Consider the following 16707-nt stretch of genomic DNA (forward strand, 5'->3'; position numbering starts at 1 on the left):
CTGGACAAGACCAGGGAAAAGAGTGGGAGGAAGACCTAGGGTTTGAAATAGGGTGGGGACTCTGGAGCAAAGCACTGCACAGGATCAACTTCACTACTACACGCGCAAGGCTAAGCTTAATGTAGCTGAAGTGGTACACAGAGCTCACTTAACCAAAACCCAAATGAGCTAATTCTTCTTGGAGGTGGGGGACAAATGCGACACGTTCTGGTCTTGCCCCAGACTAGTCGGGTACTGGACAGCCTACTTTGAAGCGGTGTCTAAAGTGGTGGGGATGAGAATGTAGATAACAGCCAGATCTCTTTAGGAGGAGGGCTGACACCCTTGCGTTTGCCTCCCTCATCGCCTGTCGGAGAATCCTGCTTGGCTGGCGATCTGCAGCATCATCCAAAGCTGCAGGCTGACTGTCTGTCCTGTTGGAATTTATCCAAATGGAAAAAATGAAATTTGCCATCCGGGAGTCAGATGAGAGTTTCCAGAAAACATGGAAGCCATTCACCCAGTTGTTCCAAGATCTGTTTGTAGCCAACAGCCAATAAGCCAGAGGGAGGGAGGGGGAAGCCACAGTAAAACAAGGATACAAATGAAAGGGGGGGGGGGGGGGGGGCGTAAATACAGGGGCATGGAGCCCAACCATGCACAATACACAACAAGATATATGGCATCACGCCACCCCAACAGAAACAGGATAAAAGACCCAGAGGGCAAGCCGGATGACCACAAGGAGAGGGGGAGGATGGGAGAGAAAGAGAGCAGGGAATCCAACTAAAACTAGGGGCAGCACTGTAGCATGGTGGTTAGCATCAATGCTTCACAGCTCCAGGGTCCCAGGTTCAATTCCCGGCTGGGTCACTGTCTGTGCGGAGTCTGCATGTCCTCCCAGTGTGTGCGTGGGTTTCCTCCGGGTGCTCCGGTTTCCTCCCACAGTCCAAAGATGTGCGGGTTAGGTGGATTGGCCAGGCTAAATTGCCCTCAGTGTCCTAAAAAATAAGGTTAATGGGGGTTGTTGGGTTACTGGTATAGGGTGGATACGTGGGCTTGAGTGGGGTGATCATTGCTCGGCACAACATCGAGGGCCGAAGGGCCTGTTCTGTGCTGTACTGTTCTAATTCTAAGCACCTACTGAAAAACAAGAAACTGTAACCAATGTAAATAACAAAAGACAACCTAAGTATATAACGAAAGACAACTGATGTATATATATTTTTTAGTGTCTGTTCACGCTCACCTTTTTAAATATGAAAGCCCTTTAAGAAAAACATCCAGGCAGAAAACTTGACTGCATTTCTTGAGAAACATGCCAGTTTTAAGCCAGAACCTGACACTGCCATTTTTTGGGAAAGTTCCACCTAGTCTCTCCTAAATATTCCTAGATGCAAGGTGTTTAATGCCCAGTCCTGTCTTTCTCTAATCTAGGATGGTTATACTGTAGAAATATCATTCTTCCATTTGGCAACCTCTGGCTTTCGTTCAGTCTTATTAAATACACTCAGGAGCAGCACATGGCACAGTGGTTAGCACTGGGACTGCGACGCTGAGGATCCAGGTTTGAATCCCGGTCCGTGTGTCATTTACACATTCTCCATGTCTGCGTCAGTTTCACCCCCACAACCCAAAAGATGTGGTTAGGTGGATTGGCCAAGCTAAATTGCCCCAAAAAAAAATTGGAAGAGAAAATAATTGGGTACTCTAAATTTATTAAAAAAACTACACTGCATTCACATGCATGCACCTTAGCCCGAATTTAGGCTTTTTGCAAACCTTTCCTCCCTTCCTCTGACCCTATCATTATAATTCCCGATCAAACTCTCCTATTTACCTTGATACCAGGAGGATATATCCTCCTGATCAGTTAATACTTCTATCCTTCCCAGTGGCATTTTTTCTGCTCTCCGCTCTGGTTTTCTGCAAGACACATACTATTTAATTTAAATAGCCTTTTCTTATTGGGTGGCACAAGAACAGCCTAGTAGGGAGCTCTGCAATTGACCTCTTACTTCAAGCAAAGGGCAGAGCCGAGGAAAGCAAGATTCCTATTCCCTGTCCCCAACATTCTCCTCCCTCACTCTTTGAAGCCAGTAGCGCCTAGTTTGCATTCAGCTCCACTACTAGTCATTTTTCAGACACCCAAGTGTCATGTGAGTCTTTACAGCAAGTGTGGATAGAACATAAGCCATCTGCTCCCTGTTTATCCAAAATCCATGCATCACATTAACTCATCCAGGAACTCTGCCACTACTACTGCTTTCAAGGTCAGTAAAGTCACCAAACCATAGATCAATGAGAAATTTTCCTTGTCAGTATAACTCACCAACTAACTAACATCAAATCAGAGAAGCCGAGATTCTTATTACTAAACTATAATACCTGCTCAGTGTACAAAGGTGGGACTGGCTTAACAAGATGAATAAGGCACAATCAGCATTCAAAGAACATGATGAAACAGAATAGAAGGATGCCACTCACTCCATTGTGACGGTGCTATTACTTTAAAAGAACCAATTTATGAGATTGCTTCAGGCAAGCTATCAGCATAGAAGTGGACTAAAAGTGGGTGGAAATGAAAAAAGGAACAGAGGGGTGAAGAGGTGTAAAGAGAAGGAAAACGGAATAAATAAAGCTCACGGGTTTGTATTCCAAGCTTTGTAAAACAAAAATGCAAGCAGTACTACCAAGGTCTTGTGTGTAGTGGTTAACTTGCTGTAGTACTGAACACGGCTGTTCATTGCTGAAGCTTCTTCCGTCACCCATTCCTGCGGGTCTGTGTTTCCATGGAGATTTCTGGGTGGCACATAGAAAGGTCTAAATACAAGGAAAAAAACATTTCATTAAATGTGGACTTCCGGTGGCGGCCAGGAGAGAGTGGTCGCACATTTGGTGGCCCCCGCTCGTGGTGGTTTTTTCTGACTTTTCTCCCAGTTAACAGGTAATAATAATATTATAATAACTTATTGTCACAAGTAGGCTTCAATGAAGTTACTGTGAAAACCCCTAGCTGACACATTCAGGAGCCTGTTCAGGGAGGCTGGTACAGGAATTGAGCCCGCGCTGCTGGCCTTGTTCTGCATTACAAGCCAGCTGTTCAGCCAACTGTGGCAAACCAGCCCCATCCCCAGGTGGATGCGAGGAAGCAAAAAGGTGCAGGAGTGTAAGCAGAAAAGATTAACCCTTTGGTGTATGGAGCAGAGGGCCAGAAGCGGTCACAAAAAGAGGGAAACAAAAAGTTGGTGCGATGTCTGCGACGCACGTGGAGATGGCAGAGGGTCAAGGATCTGCCCTGTCGGCTCAGTGGCCAACAGAGCAGTTGTGCACAACCCCAGGGGAACGGGCAGTCATGGGCGGGGGCTATTGGGAGAAGGATCGAAGACAGTGGGTGCCCCAGGTCAGGCCAGAGGAGGTGCGGGACGCGGGCCCAAGAGGAACTATGGTTGATCGGCGGGTGGCGGGTAGGGTAGGGTTAATTATGGGGGGAGGGAGACTTTTTCATATGTTGTTGGCGGGAGTGGCTGATACTGAGTATTCGGCAGTGGTGTCGCACCATGCCCCGCACTGGGTGGACCTACCAGTGAGCAAAAAGGGGGGCCCAGCGCTCACAATGGAGGCTAGGTGTGAGACTGTTGGCGGAGGAAGAGGTGTGAGCGGGTGAGGAAGGCCATCCGGTGATATATATAGAACATAGAACAGTACAGCACAGAACAGGCCCTTCGGCCCTCGATGTTGTGCCGAGCAATGATCACCCTACTCAAACCCACGTATCCACCCTATACCCATAACCCAACAACCCCCCCCCCCCCCCAAACCTTACTTTTTAGGACACTACGGGCAATTTAGCCTGGCCAATCCACCTAACCCGCACATCTTTGGACTGTGGGAGGAAACCGGAGCACCCGGAGGAAACCCACGCACACACGGGGAGGACGTGCAGACTCCGCACAGACAGTGACCCAGCCGGGAATCGAACCTGGGACCCTGGAGCTCTGAAGCATTTATGCTAACCACCATGCTACCGTGCTGCCCCATGGAGCATATGGAGATTAATGATATGGGGGAGGTTTCGGCACGTCCGGTATGGGAAGACAGTGAAGGCAGTAGTCAGGGGGAAGTTTATTTTGATTCGGGTGCATAGAGAGAAGGTGGAGCTAGAAAGGCCAGTGGAGGAAATCCAGCAGGTGGACAAGAGATATGCGGAGGCTCCGGAGGCGGGGCTGCTAAAGGAACGGCAGAGCTATTATCTACGGGTTAGGCGGTCGGGCAGTTGAGAAGGGCGAGGGGGCCGGTGTATGAGTATGGGGAGAAAGCGAGCAGGATGCTACAAGGAACTGATGGAGTTCGAAGGAGCCCCAGTAGGGGAGGTGAAGTGAAAGTGAGAAGAAGGAATGGGTGGGGAGTTGGCGGCTGGATTATGGGAGAAGGCTCTGATGAAGGTACAACAAGGAAGGCAAATGGAATATTACAAGGGGAATGGAAGATACAAGTAGGCAAGTTTGCTACACCTGTACACGAGAGCACATAGAGAGCACTGTTTTGGTCTGTTTGAAAAAAAAAATAACATGTTAGTCAAGTTTCACTCAATGGATTGCTGGGTTGAGGGGTTTACCTGGTGTGCAACAGCTGGACAAGCTGGATCTCTACCCATTAGAGTTTAAAAAATCAAGAGACATAAAAAATTTTAAAAATTGAGACATAGAAGTCCTGAGGGGACTTGACAGGTTGGCTGCTGAGAGGATGCTTCCCCTTATGCGAGAACAAGGGCACATGAGGATTGTTAATCTGTGGAATTCTCTTCCCCAGAGAGCATTGGAGGCAGGATCATTGAATAGTTTGAAGACGGAGTGGGGCAGCATGGTGGCGCAGTGGCTAGCACAGCTGCCTCACGTGCCGAGGACACAGGTTCAATCCCGGCCCTGGGTCACAGTCCGTGCGAAGTTTGCACATTCTTCCTGTGTCTGCGTGGATATCACCCCCAAAACCCAAAGATGTGCAGGGTAGGTGGATTGGCCACGCTAAATTGCCCCTTAATTGGGGGCAAAAAACTAATCGGATACTCTTAAAAAAAAAAAAAACGATCCCACAGTTTAAAGGCAGAGTTAGATAGATTGTTGATTGACAAGGGAGTCAAGGGATACGAGGTGCGGAGGCATAACTATATGCCTGCTGCAAGAGGCCCTATTTGAGAGCACGATAGGAAAATGGTCAGGCTAATATAGTAGCTTCAAGACCTGTATGCACCTGCCCCACTAGAATACACAAACTGAGCAAAGTTGCAACGTCAGACCGGTAACGGGACGAGCAACCAACAAAGGAAGAGATAATCACAAAAGGAGATCATGTCTTAAGGAAGAATGGGTATAAAGGACTTGTGATTTAACTGGTTACAAGAGCGATTACTACAGACCAACATTCGCGACAAGATGACCCTCAGACTGCAATCAAGAGAATAACCCTTACACCAAAGTGGCCAGGCTAGCTGCTTCAGAGAGAGTAATACCAGTCTTCTCTCAGGGATTTACTTAGAGATTCATGTGAGCGCTTAAACTTTTAACTACACTAACAGTAGTGCTCCTCTGTATCTTTAGTATTTTACATTGTATGATATAGTTAATTAGCTTTGTGTATTTTGTATTGATGTATTGTTAGTGATTATACTGATCAACAACAAAGCTGCAATTTTAGACTGTATTCTACTCACGTCTCCGACCCGCTTATGGACCAAAAAAAAACCAATGGTTTTTATGGCAACACAAAGTATAAGTGAGGCCACATCAGATCAGTCTGAAGGGGCCAAGTGGCCGATTCCTGTTACTAATTTGCATGTTGATAGAGGCCTGCGAATTGTGCATCTCCTCATCCCACCATCCTCCCCCGCAAAACACACAACAGAGACTAAAAGCAAATTACTGCGGATGCTGGAATCTGAAACGAGAGGTAAACGCTGGAAAATCTCAGCAAGTCTGGCAGCATCTGTAGAGAGAGAAAAGAGCTAACGTTTCGAGTCCGATGACTCTTTGTCAAAGCTAACAGACAGAGAAAGTTGGAAATATTTATACTGTGGAGTGAGAATGAAAGATGAGAATGAAAGATCTCCACAGTATAAATATTTCCCACTTTCCTCGGTCTGTTAGCTTTGACAAAGAGTAATTGGACTCGAAACTTTAGCTCTTTTCTCTCCCTACAGATGCTGCCAGACTTGCTGAGATTTTCCAGCATTTACCTTTCGTTACACAACATAGACTGCGGTGCTAGAGTGGGGCTCCGGAGCCACAGCGGATGATGCCCAACACAGTTGACCAACACAGCACAAATAATTGTCATACAAGACAGAAGGCTGCCAAATGTATGCCTTAAAATTCTTTTCTGCAGATAAAAGTACTAGTGCATTGCAGTGTGGCATTAAACTATAAATAACAGGACGGTCCTTTGGCGAGTGAAGAGATTTGAATTTAGGCTGTGTGTTGTTTGATTCAAAGTATTGGGCCTGTTGCATGCTAGGAATAAGATTGTGACTGGTCAGTATGTCAAAATGCCCAATTTGTGATGTGCCAATCACTTGCACATGTGGTGGTATGTTGCAGCAATGAGTCAAGGAAAGACAAAATAAAATCCGTTACCAGCATCTGCATTCTCGTAATTTTTGCAACTATAGGCATTGTACATATTCCCCAAAATTACCTTCCTCCAAAGAGGAAAAAATATAAAATGTCTGATGATATTTAAATATACTTCGGCGGCACGCTGGTGCAGTGATTAGCACTGATGCCTCACAGCGCCATGGACTCAGGCTTTATCCCGGCCCCCTGTCCGAGTGGAGTTTGCACATTCTCCCTGTGTTTGCGTGGGTCCCACCCCACAACCTAAAAAGATGTGCAGGGTAGGTGATTTGGCCACGTTAAATTGCCCCTTAATTGGAAAATAGAATTGGGTATTCCATATTTTTTCAAAAATCTGTACATTTAGTTACACAAAGGCAATGGCATGGGGATAGTACCACTGGACTAGTAAACCAGAGATGGTCTGGGGTCCCAGGTTCAAATACCGCCACTGCAGATATGGAATTCAGATTTCACTAAAAATCTGGAATTAAAAGTCTAATGATGACCATGAAACCGTTGTCGATTGTCATTAAAAACCCATCTGGTTCACCAATATCCTTTAGGGATGGAAATTTGCCACCCTTACTTGATCTGGCCTGCATGTGACTCCAGTCCCACAGCAATATGTCTGGAGTCTGCACATCCTCCCCGTGACTGCGTGGGTTTCCTCCGGGTACTCCGGTTTCCTCCCACAGTCCAAAGATGTGCAGGTTGGGTGAATTGGCCATGAAAAATTGTCCAAAATTCTATGATTAACCTAGGACAAAAGTTCGGCGCAACATCGTGGGCCGAAGGGCCTGTTCTGTGCTGTATTTCTCTATATCTATATCTAATATGGTTGACCCTCAACTTCCCCTCAAGGGCAATTAGGGATGGGCAATAAATGCTGGCCCAGCCTGTGACATTCATGTTCCATGAACTAATAAATGAAGTCAAACACTCCCAGGTGGCCATCTATAACTTATTCCAAAATAATGCAGGTTTATTTGGAATACATAATATTGTTGATCTGCTAGTGAAGATTATTCCTTAATCCTACCTTCTTGAATTTAATTCTGGCTCGTTTCTGGTTTGCTCACGAAATGTTGAATCATCTTCAACCACAGGAGTCAATAACGGCTGGAGGTCAGCTGCCATATTTCAGTCTATTTGGTTCTCTGATGCTCAATTGCTATGTTTCCATTGGTTACTGTTGACTGGAGACCTGTATTATCTAGGCACACACATACAAAGACAGTTAATGTTTTAAAAATCAAAATAAACTGTTGCCATTATAGCTAGAAACAAGTCATGAATGAAAAGATGTGAAGCTCCCATCTCCAGCATATCCTAATATGGTGACAAATCCATTTTGAGTGAACTCAACTTTTACCATTACTACCTCGATTGGTAAACTATTTAAAAGGAGGCGATTGTCATTACACCAACTGTGGTGAATTATATACCTAGTAATTCACACTGTGTTGTATTACATGTATTGTGTCCTCGTGGGCTCTCTATACGAGCCGTTGCGCAGCTCTGCCCATAGGGGGAGATGAGGAGTTTGTACTGGGCTCCACCCTTGGCTCTGCCCATGGCTCCTTCCACTAACCGGAAGTATAAAGCACTGCAGTCATAAGCCTGCTCTCAGTTCATCTCGTCGCAGGCAGGCTCAGTTGTAAGACTATTAAAACCATTGTTTACTTCCAATCACGTGTCTTGTGAATTGATGGTCACATCACCAACGCTTCTCCATTTTCCTCATTGCAATACTGCAACTCACCTCATACAAATCACCTACAGGCATGGGAGGGCGGCATGGTAGCACAGTGGGTAGCCCTTTTGCTTCACAACACTAGGGTCCCAGGTTCAATTCCCTGCTTGGGTCACTCAGTGTGGATCCTGCACGTTCTCCCCATGTCTGTGTGGGTTTCCTCCAGGAGCTCCAGTTTCCTCCCACAAATCCCAAAAGACACGCTGTTAGGTAATTTGGACATTCCAAATTCTCCCTCTGTGTACCCGAACAGGCGCCGGAGTGTGGCGACTAGGGGCTTTTCACAGTAACTTCATTGCAGTGTTAATGTAAGCTTACATGTGACAATAATAAAAGATTATAGTTATAATTAATTAGAATCCAAAGACGGGCAGCATGTGGCGCTGTGGTTAGCACTGGGACTGCAGAGCTGAGGACCTGGTTTCGAATCACAGCCCTGGGTCACCGTCTGTGTGGAGTTTGCACATTCTCCCCATGTCTGCATGGGTTTCACCCCCACAACCCAAAAGATGTACAGGTGAGGTGGATTGGCCACGCAAAATTGCCCCTTAATTGGGTACTCTAAATTTATTTTTTAAACATTTTTTTTTGAAATTATACTCCAAAGACAGGAAAGGGTTCAACCCACGTCGCATTCAATCCAAATCCAAAACCAAAACCACTGCAACCTCAGTCATAGAGCTTAAATGCTCAGATGATGCTTGTGTGAGAGTTCGCTCAAGAAATGAGTTCCAGTTTCACTAAACACCAGAGAGAGATTCCTTCGACCAATGATCTGTCGAACACACTGTACCAACACAATAATAATAATAATAATAATAATAATAATAATAATAATAATAATGTCGTCATAAGTAGGCCTAAATGAAGTTACTGTGAAAAGCCCCTAGTCGCCACATTCCAGCGATGCCATTATGGGAATTGAACCCGTGCTGCTGGCCTTGTTCTGCATTACAAGCCAGCTGTTTAGCCCACTGTGCCCACAAAGCAATAATTAATTCAAGTTACAACTGCAATACAAAAGCACATTTTTCACATCACAAATCGATAGTATCTCATCACTAACCAATTTTGTAAGTCAGGTAACAAATCCAAAAACTAAATGAGGAATTACATTAATTCATTGAAATATTATCGACATACAAATTCCATGCAAACCTGGAATTGAATTCTGCACACATCTAAAAGCTCGACAGTGTAGCTGTACTAACCTCTTCAGCTTGCTGCAAAAATCAACAGGATCAAGGTACAATAACCGATGTAGCATGTGAACTTATTGTTATCATTACTGGACTAAGTGTCATCAAGATAAACAGGTCAGCTGCAAGCAAGTAGAGCATGCAGCTGATTTCCCACAAGAATTTGATTACAAAATTCAAACCAGAAAATATAGGTGGCTTTAACATAATAAAACGACCAAAGATACTTCGGAATGAGGGGGGGGGCTAAGAGCTCCAGCTCCATTCTTCTATTAATCCCATGTTTTAGGAAAAAAGAGCTTCTTCATAGCGATTGATGGGGGTGGCGGGGATGCAAAATAATAGCGCAAATCCTTTTGCCGATGATCTGTATTAACCCACTACCAGTACCATAACAAGGTAATAATGAATTCAAGTTACAATTGCTCACAATTGCATTGGCAAACTTTTTACATATCTCGATCGATAGTATTTCATCACTAGCCATGCGCATAATTATGTTTTGGGGATACATGTCTGGCACGGTGTCCCTGGTTGATCGAAGGTTGAAGTTTGGTGGTGAAGAGCAAGGTTGAGCCAGAATGAATCCTCGCTTGTTGGAGGCAGTCGGAGATGGCTGGGGTAAGAGGGTCAAGCTTGCAGTGGTAGCTTTGGTGGCGAGCGGGCCTACGCCTCGACGATCTGATATGCATCGGGATAACGGCTGCCATTGTGAATGATAGTAAGAAGTCTGACAACACCAGGCTAAAGTCCAACCTTTGTTTGGAATCACGAGCTTTCCGAGCACCCCTCCTTCCTGAGGTGAATGAAAAGGTGGGTTCCAGAAACATATAGACAAAAGTCAAAGATGCAATACGATACATTGAATGAGAGGTAATTAAGTCTACAGGTCCAGACGGAGCAACTGGAGGGAGATAATCACAGGTTAAAGTGGTGTGAATTGTCTCAAGCCAGGACAGTTGGTAGGATTTCACAAGCCCAGGCCAGATGGTGGGGAGTGAATGTAATGCGACATGAAACCAAGGTCCCGGTTGAGGCTGCACTCATGCGTGCGAAACTTGGCTACAAGTTTTTGCTCGGTGACTCTGCGTTGTTGCGCGTCCTGAAGGCCTCCTTGGAGAATGTTTACCCGAAGATCAGAGGCTGAATGCCCTTGACTGCTGAAGTGTTCCCCAAATGAAAGGGAACATTTCTGCCTGGTGAATGTTGCATGATGTCTGTTCACCAGTTGTCACAGCGTCTGCATGGTCTCTCCAATGTACCACACTTTGGGACATTTTTTCCTGCAGCGCGAGGTAGACAACATTGGCCGAGTCGCACGAGTATGTACCACGCACCTTGTGGGTGGTGCTCTCACGTATAATGTTGATGATCTAGCACATCTTGCAGAGATCGCCATGGCAGGGTTTTGTGGTGTCGTAGTCGCTGTTCTGAAGGCTGGGTAGTTTGCTGCAAACAATGGTTTGTTTGAGGTTGCGTGGTTGTTCGAATGCAAATAATGAGGATTTGGGGATGACCTTGGCAAGATGTTCGCCTTCATCGATGAGATGTTGAAGGCTGCAAAGACGTCGTAGTTCCTCCGCTCCAGGAAAGTACTGGACGACGAAGGGTATTCTGTCAGTTGTCCAGTGTTTGTCTTCCGACGAGGGCAGTGCGTTTTTTTGCTGAGGCGCGTTGGAACTGTCGTTCGATGAGTCGAGCGCCATATCCCATTTGTACGAGGGCATCTTTCAGCATCTGTAGATGTCGGCACGCTCCGAGGAAGGAGCAGTGCTCCAAAAGCTAGTGATTCAAAACAAACGTGTTGGACTTTAACCTGATGTTATCAGACTGCTTACTGTGCTCACCCCAGTCCAACACCGTCATCTCCACATCATTGTGAATGATGATCTTGGCTCTGTGGTGCAGGTGACCGAACGACGTCAGTGGTGGTGAGGGGAGAACTTTAGTCCAGCTTCATCAGGTCACTCTTGGAAACATGGAACAAGGTGGCACCAAAAGTAGCCACTTGAGGGTCCCTGAACAAAGGGAACCCCTGGAGTGCAGGGGCTTACTCACGTGGAGGAGACAGAGTTGGTGGCCATGTTGGGTGGTCCCTGGACAAAGGAAAACCCCCAAAGAGAAACCCTGGAGTGCATCCACATGGCAAATATGATTGATTCAGGGAGAGCACGGTGGCACAGTGGTTAGCACTGGGACTGTGACGCTGAGGACCCGGGTTCGAATCCCGGCCCCGGGCCACCATCCGTGCAGAGTTTCCATATTCTCCCCGTGTCTGCGTGGGTTTCGCCACCACAAGCCAAAAAGACGTGCAGGGTAGGTGGATTGGCCATGCTAAATTGCCCCTTAATTGGAAAAAATAATAAGTGGGTACTCAATTTATTTTTTAAAAGTATGATTCCGCAAGGGGGGGGGGGGGGGGGGGGATGGACACAATAAACCCTTATCAGAGCAGTCACCTGGGACGTCAGAAACAGCCCAGTGGAAAGGTGCAGAGTCTTCTCCCACCTGAAAAGTGTGAAAGCAGACATAATCTTGAGGGGATGGCAGGGAAGGCAGTGCAATGTTCCTCCTGCAGAATGTTTGAGGTGAGGGACGCCGTCAGTGTCACTGCTGATTTCACCTGTGGGACGTGCACCCATCTGCAGCTCCTCAGAAACAGTGTTAGGGAGCTGGAGCAACTTTGGATCATTCGGGAGGCAGAGGTGGTCACAGATAGAAGCTTCAGGAATGTAGTTACTCCAAAGAATCAAGATAGATGGGTGATGGTGAGAGGGGCTGGGTGGAAGCAGTCAGTGCAGGGATCCTCTGTGGTCGTTCCCTTTAGTAACAAGTATACCGCTTTGGATGCTAGTGGGGACGGGACGACTTACTAGGAGTAAGCCATGGAGTACAGGTCTCTGGCACAGAGTCTGTCCCTGTTGCTTCGAAAGGAAGGGGGGACGGGGGACTTCCGGTTGTCGTGATGCGGAGCTAAGCCGCACGTTTGGTAGCTCCCGCTATTTTCGGTCTTTTGTGCTCTTTGAAGGGCCCGTAGCGGCGCTGGCTGGACTTTTCCCAGTGTGGGAACACATCCATTGGTCGGTGCCCCCTAGGGAGGAGGGTGGGACGGACCGCTTTCTGGATAAGCTGGAGTTCCCAAGAGTGGAGGAGGAGCGGGTGGAGGGTCTGGGGGCCCCAATCGAGTTGGAGGAGATGATCGAGGCGTTGGGGAGTATGCAGTCAGGGAAAGCACCGGGCCTGATGGGTTCCCAGTGGAGTTTTATAAGACGTTTTCAGACCTGCTGGGCCCGTTGTTAGTGAGGACCCTGAATGAGGGGGGGGCTTTGCCCCTGACTATGTCCAGAGCAATAATATCACTGATTTTAAGGACCCCCTCCAGTGTGGGTCTTACAGGCCGATCTCGCTCCTCAATGTGGATGCGAAGCTGTTGGCCAAGATACTGTCCAGGAGGGTGGAGGATGTGGTCCCGCTGGTTATCCATGAGGACCAAACGGGGTTTGTGAAGGGGAGGCAGCTAAATGTCAATGTGCGGCTGCTTCTTAATGTTATAATGATGGCGGCGGCAGAAATAGTAGCATCGATGCATGCAGAGAAAGCCTTCGATAGGGTGGAGTGGAGCTACCTGTGGGAGGTGCAGAGGAGATTTGGGTTTGGTGAGGGATTCATTAGGTGGGTGCGGCTGCTGTATAGTGCTCCAGTAGCGAGCGTGGTGACGAATGGGAGGTGGTCGGAGGACTTTCAGCTGTCCCGGGAGACGAGGCAGGGGTGCCCCTCGTCTCCCCTGCTCTTCGCGCTAGCGACTGAACCCCTGGCCATGGCGCTGAGGGAATCGATGAACTGGCGGGGGAAGCACCGGCTGTCGTTGTACGCAGATGATTTACTGTTGTACATCGCGGATCTGGTGGGGGGGGATGCCAGAGGTGATGAGGATACTTGGGGACTTTTCGGGCTATAAGCTCAACGTGGGGGAAGAGTGAGCTGTTTGTGTTGCACTTGGGGGTCCAGGAGAGGGAGATAGGAGAGCTCCTGTTGAAGAGGGCGGAGAGGAGCTTTAGATATCTGGGAGTCCAGATAGCCAGGAGCTGGAGGGCCCTGCATAGGTTAAACTTCACGAGGCTGGTGGAGCAGGAGTTTAGGAGGTGGGATGTGTTGCCACTCTCCCTAGCGGGCAGGGTCCAGTCGGTTAAGATGTCGGTGCTCCCGAGGTTTTTGTTTCTTTTCCAGTGTCTACCCATCATGATTCCGAAGGCTTTCTTTAGGAGGGTTAATAGGAGCATTTTGGGATTCGTGTGGGCACAGAAGACCCCGAGAGTGAGGAGTGTATTCTTGGAGCGAGGCAGGGAGGTGGGTGGGCTGGCGTTGCCCAACCTGTGTGGATATTACAGGGCCGCGAATGTGGCAATGATTCGTAGGTGGGTGATGGAGGGGGAGGGAGCTGCATGGAAGAGGATGGAGGTGGCGTCCTGTGTGGGCACGTGTTTGGAGGCACTGGTGATGGCCCCGCTGCCACTCCCCCCCCCCCCCCCCCGGCAAGGTACTCTACAAGTCAAGTAGTGGTAGCTACCCTCAAAATCTGGGGTCAGTGGAGACGTCATACGGGGGAGGTGAAGGCCTCAGTTTGGTCCCCGATACGGGAGAAATGCCGGTTTGTACCAGGGAGGATAGATGGAGGGTTTTTGAGCTGGCATAGGGCAGGTTATCAGGCGGATGGGGGACCTCTTCCTCGACAGGAAGTTTGCGGCCCTAGAGGAGTTGGAGGGAAAGTGGGGTCTCCCCCCAGGGAACACCTTTAGGTATATGCAGATTCGGGCGTTTGTTAGGCGGCAGGTGGCAGAGTTTCCGCTATTGCCGCCAAGGGGGTTTCAGGATAGGATGCTCTCGGGGACGTGGGTCGGTGAGGGCAGGATCTCTGCAATTTATTAGGTGATGCAGGAGAGGGAAGAGGCCTCGGTGAAGGAGCTGAAAGCGAAGTGGGAGGAGGAGCTGGGGGAGGCGATTGACGAGGGGATGTGGGCGGACACCCTGGGGAGGGCGAATTCTTCCTCTTCTTGCGCACGGCTTAGTTTAATTCAGCTAAAGGTGCTGCACAGGGCGCATATGACTGGGACCAGGCTGAGCTGGTTCTTTGGGGGCGAGGACAGGTGTGGGAGGTGTTCGGGAGGTCCAGCGAATCACACCCATATGTTTTGAGCTTGTCCAGCACTGGAGGGTTTTTGGAAGGGGGTGGCAGGGACCTTGTCCAGGGTGGATCCGGGCTGGGGGCTTGCTATTTTTGGGGTGGCATCGGAGCCAGGAGGCGAGAGAGGCCGGTATCCTGGCCTTTGCGTCCCTAGTAGCCCGGCACAGGATCCTTTTACAGTGGAGGGACGCGAGGCCCCCGAGCACGGAATCCTGGATTAGTGACATGGCTGGGTTCATTAAATTGGAGAGGGTCAAGTTTGCCCTGAGGGGGTCGGTGCAAGGGTTCTTTTGGCGGTGGCAGCCCCTTCGTGATTTCCTGGCGGAGCGTTAGAGGATGGTCAATTTCAGAAGCAACCCCGGGGGGGGGGGGGGGGGGGGGGGACTTTGGCTCGGTTATGGGGGTTTGTTCTTACAGTTGTATGTTTATTACTTTTTCTTGTTGTTAACTTATTGCTTTGTATTGGGGGAGGGTTCTGTTTTTTTTTCTTTTTATTTTCTTTGTTGGGATAACATTTGCTGTTGAAAAATCTGAATAAAAATTATTTTTTTAAAAAGGGAAAGGGGGGGGGGGAAAGAAGAGTAGAGCATTAGTCATTGGAAACTCAATAGTTGGGGGATAGATAGGAAATTCTGTGGGAAGAGAGACTCGCAGTTGGTGCGTTGCCTCCCAGGTGCCAGGGTCCGTGATGTCTCGGATCGTGTTTTCAGAATCCTTAAGGGGGAGGGCAAGCAGCCCCAAGTCGTGGTCCACATAGGCACCAACGATGTAGGTAGGAAAAGGGACAGGGATGCAAGGCAGGAATTCAGGGAGAGGGTGGAAACTTAGAGCTAGAACAAACAGAGTTATTATCTCTAGGTTGTTACCTATGCTATGTGCTATCGAGACAAGGAATAGGGAGAGAGAGAGAAATGGGATGGTCTACACCTGGACCAGAGGAGTACCAATAGTGTGTGTGTGTGTGAGAGTGGGGGGGGGGGGGGGAAAGAGAGAGGAGGAGGAGTGTACCGGCAGGCAGGAAGGTGGTTTAAAGTGTGTCGACTTCAACGCCAGGAGCATCCGGAATAAGGTGGGTGAACTTGAAGCATGGGTTGGTACCTGGGACTTCGATGTTGTGGCCATTTCGGAGACATGGTTAGAGCAGGGACAGGAATGGTTGTTGCAGGTTCCGGGGTTTAGATATTTCAGTAAGCTCAGGGAAGGTGGTAAAAGAGGGGGAGGGGTGGCATTGTTAGTCAAGGACAGTATTACGGTGGCAGAAAAGGACGTTTGATGAGGACGCGTCTACTGAAGTAGCATGGACTGAAGTTAGAAACAGGAAGCAAGAGGTCTCCCGGTTGGGAGTTTTCTATAGGCCTCCGAAAAGTTCCAGAGATTTTTTTTGTTTTTTTTTAAATTATAAATTTAGATTACCCAATTATTTTTTCTATTAAGGGGCAATTTAGCGTGGCCAATCCACCTACTCTGCACATTTTTGGGTTGTGGGGGCGAAACCCACGCAGACACGGGGAGAATATGCAAATTCCACATGGACAGTGACCCAGAGCCGGGATCGAACCTGGGACCTCAGCGCCGTGAGGCGGTTGTGCTAACCACTAGGCCACCGTGCTGCCCAAAGGATTGCAAAGATGATTCTGGATAGGAGCGAAGGAAACAGGGTAGTGGTTATGGGGGGCTTTAACTTTCCAAATATTGACTAGAAACGCTATAGATCGAGTACTTTAGATGGGTCCGTTTTTGTCCAATGTGCGCAGGAGGGTTTCTTGACAACAGTATGTAGATAGGCCAACAAGAGGCGAGGCCACATTGGATTTGGTACTGGGTAATGAACCAGGACAGGTGCTAGATTTGGAGGTAGGTGAGCACTTTGGTGATAGTGACCACAATTCAGTGATGTTTACTTTAGCGATGGAAAGGGATAGGTATATACCGCACGGCAAGAGTTATAGCTGGGGGACAGGCATTATGATGCGATGAGGCAAG

The 16707-nt window shown here is 48.2% G+C and overlaps 1 protein-coding gene across 1 annotated transcript in view; it reads right to left on the minus strand.

Annotated features, from left to right (window-relative positions):
- slc38a9 (solute carrier family 38 member 9) overlaps positions 1-16707 on the minus strand; it is a 96258-nt gene that overhangs the window by 59018 nt on the left and 20533 nt on the right. The window contains 2 exon segments of the mRNA XM_038790928.1: positions 2673-2802; positions 7630-7803. Coding sequence (XP_038646856.1) covers positions 2673-2802; positions 7630-7727 — 228 coding nt within the window. The 5' untranslated portion in view covers positions 7728-7803.

This window comes from Scyliorhinus canicula, chromosome 3 (assembly GCF_902713615.1).
Source record: "Scyliorhinus canicula chromosome 3, sScyCan1.1, whole genome shotgun sequence".
NCBI classification, from domain to species: Eukaryota; Metazoa; Chordata; class Chondrichthyes; order Carcharhiniformes; family Scyliorhinidae; genus Scyliorhinus; species Scyliorhinus canicula.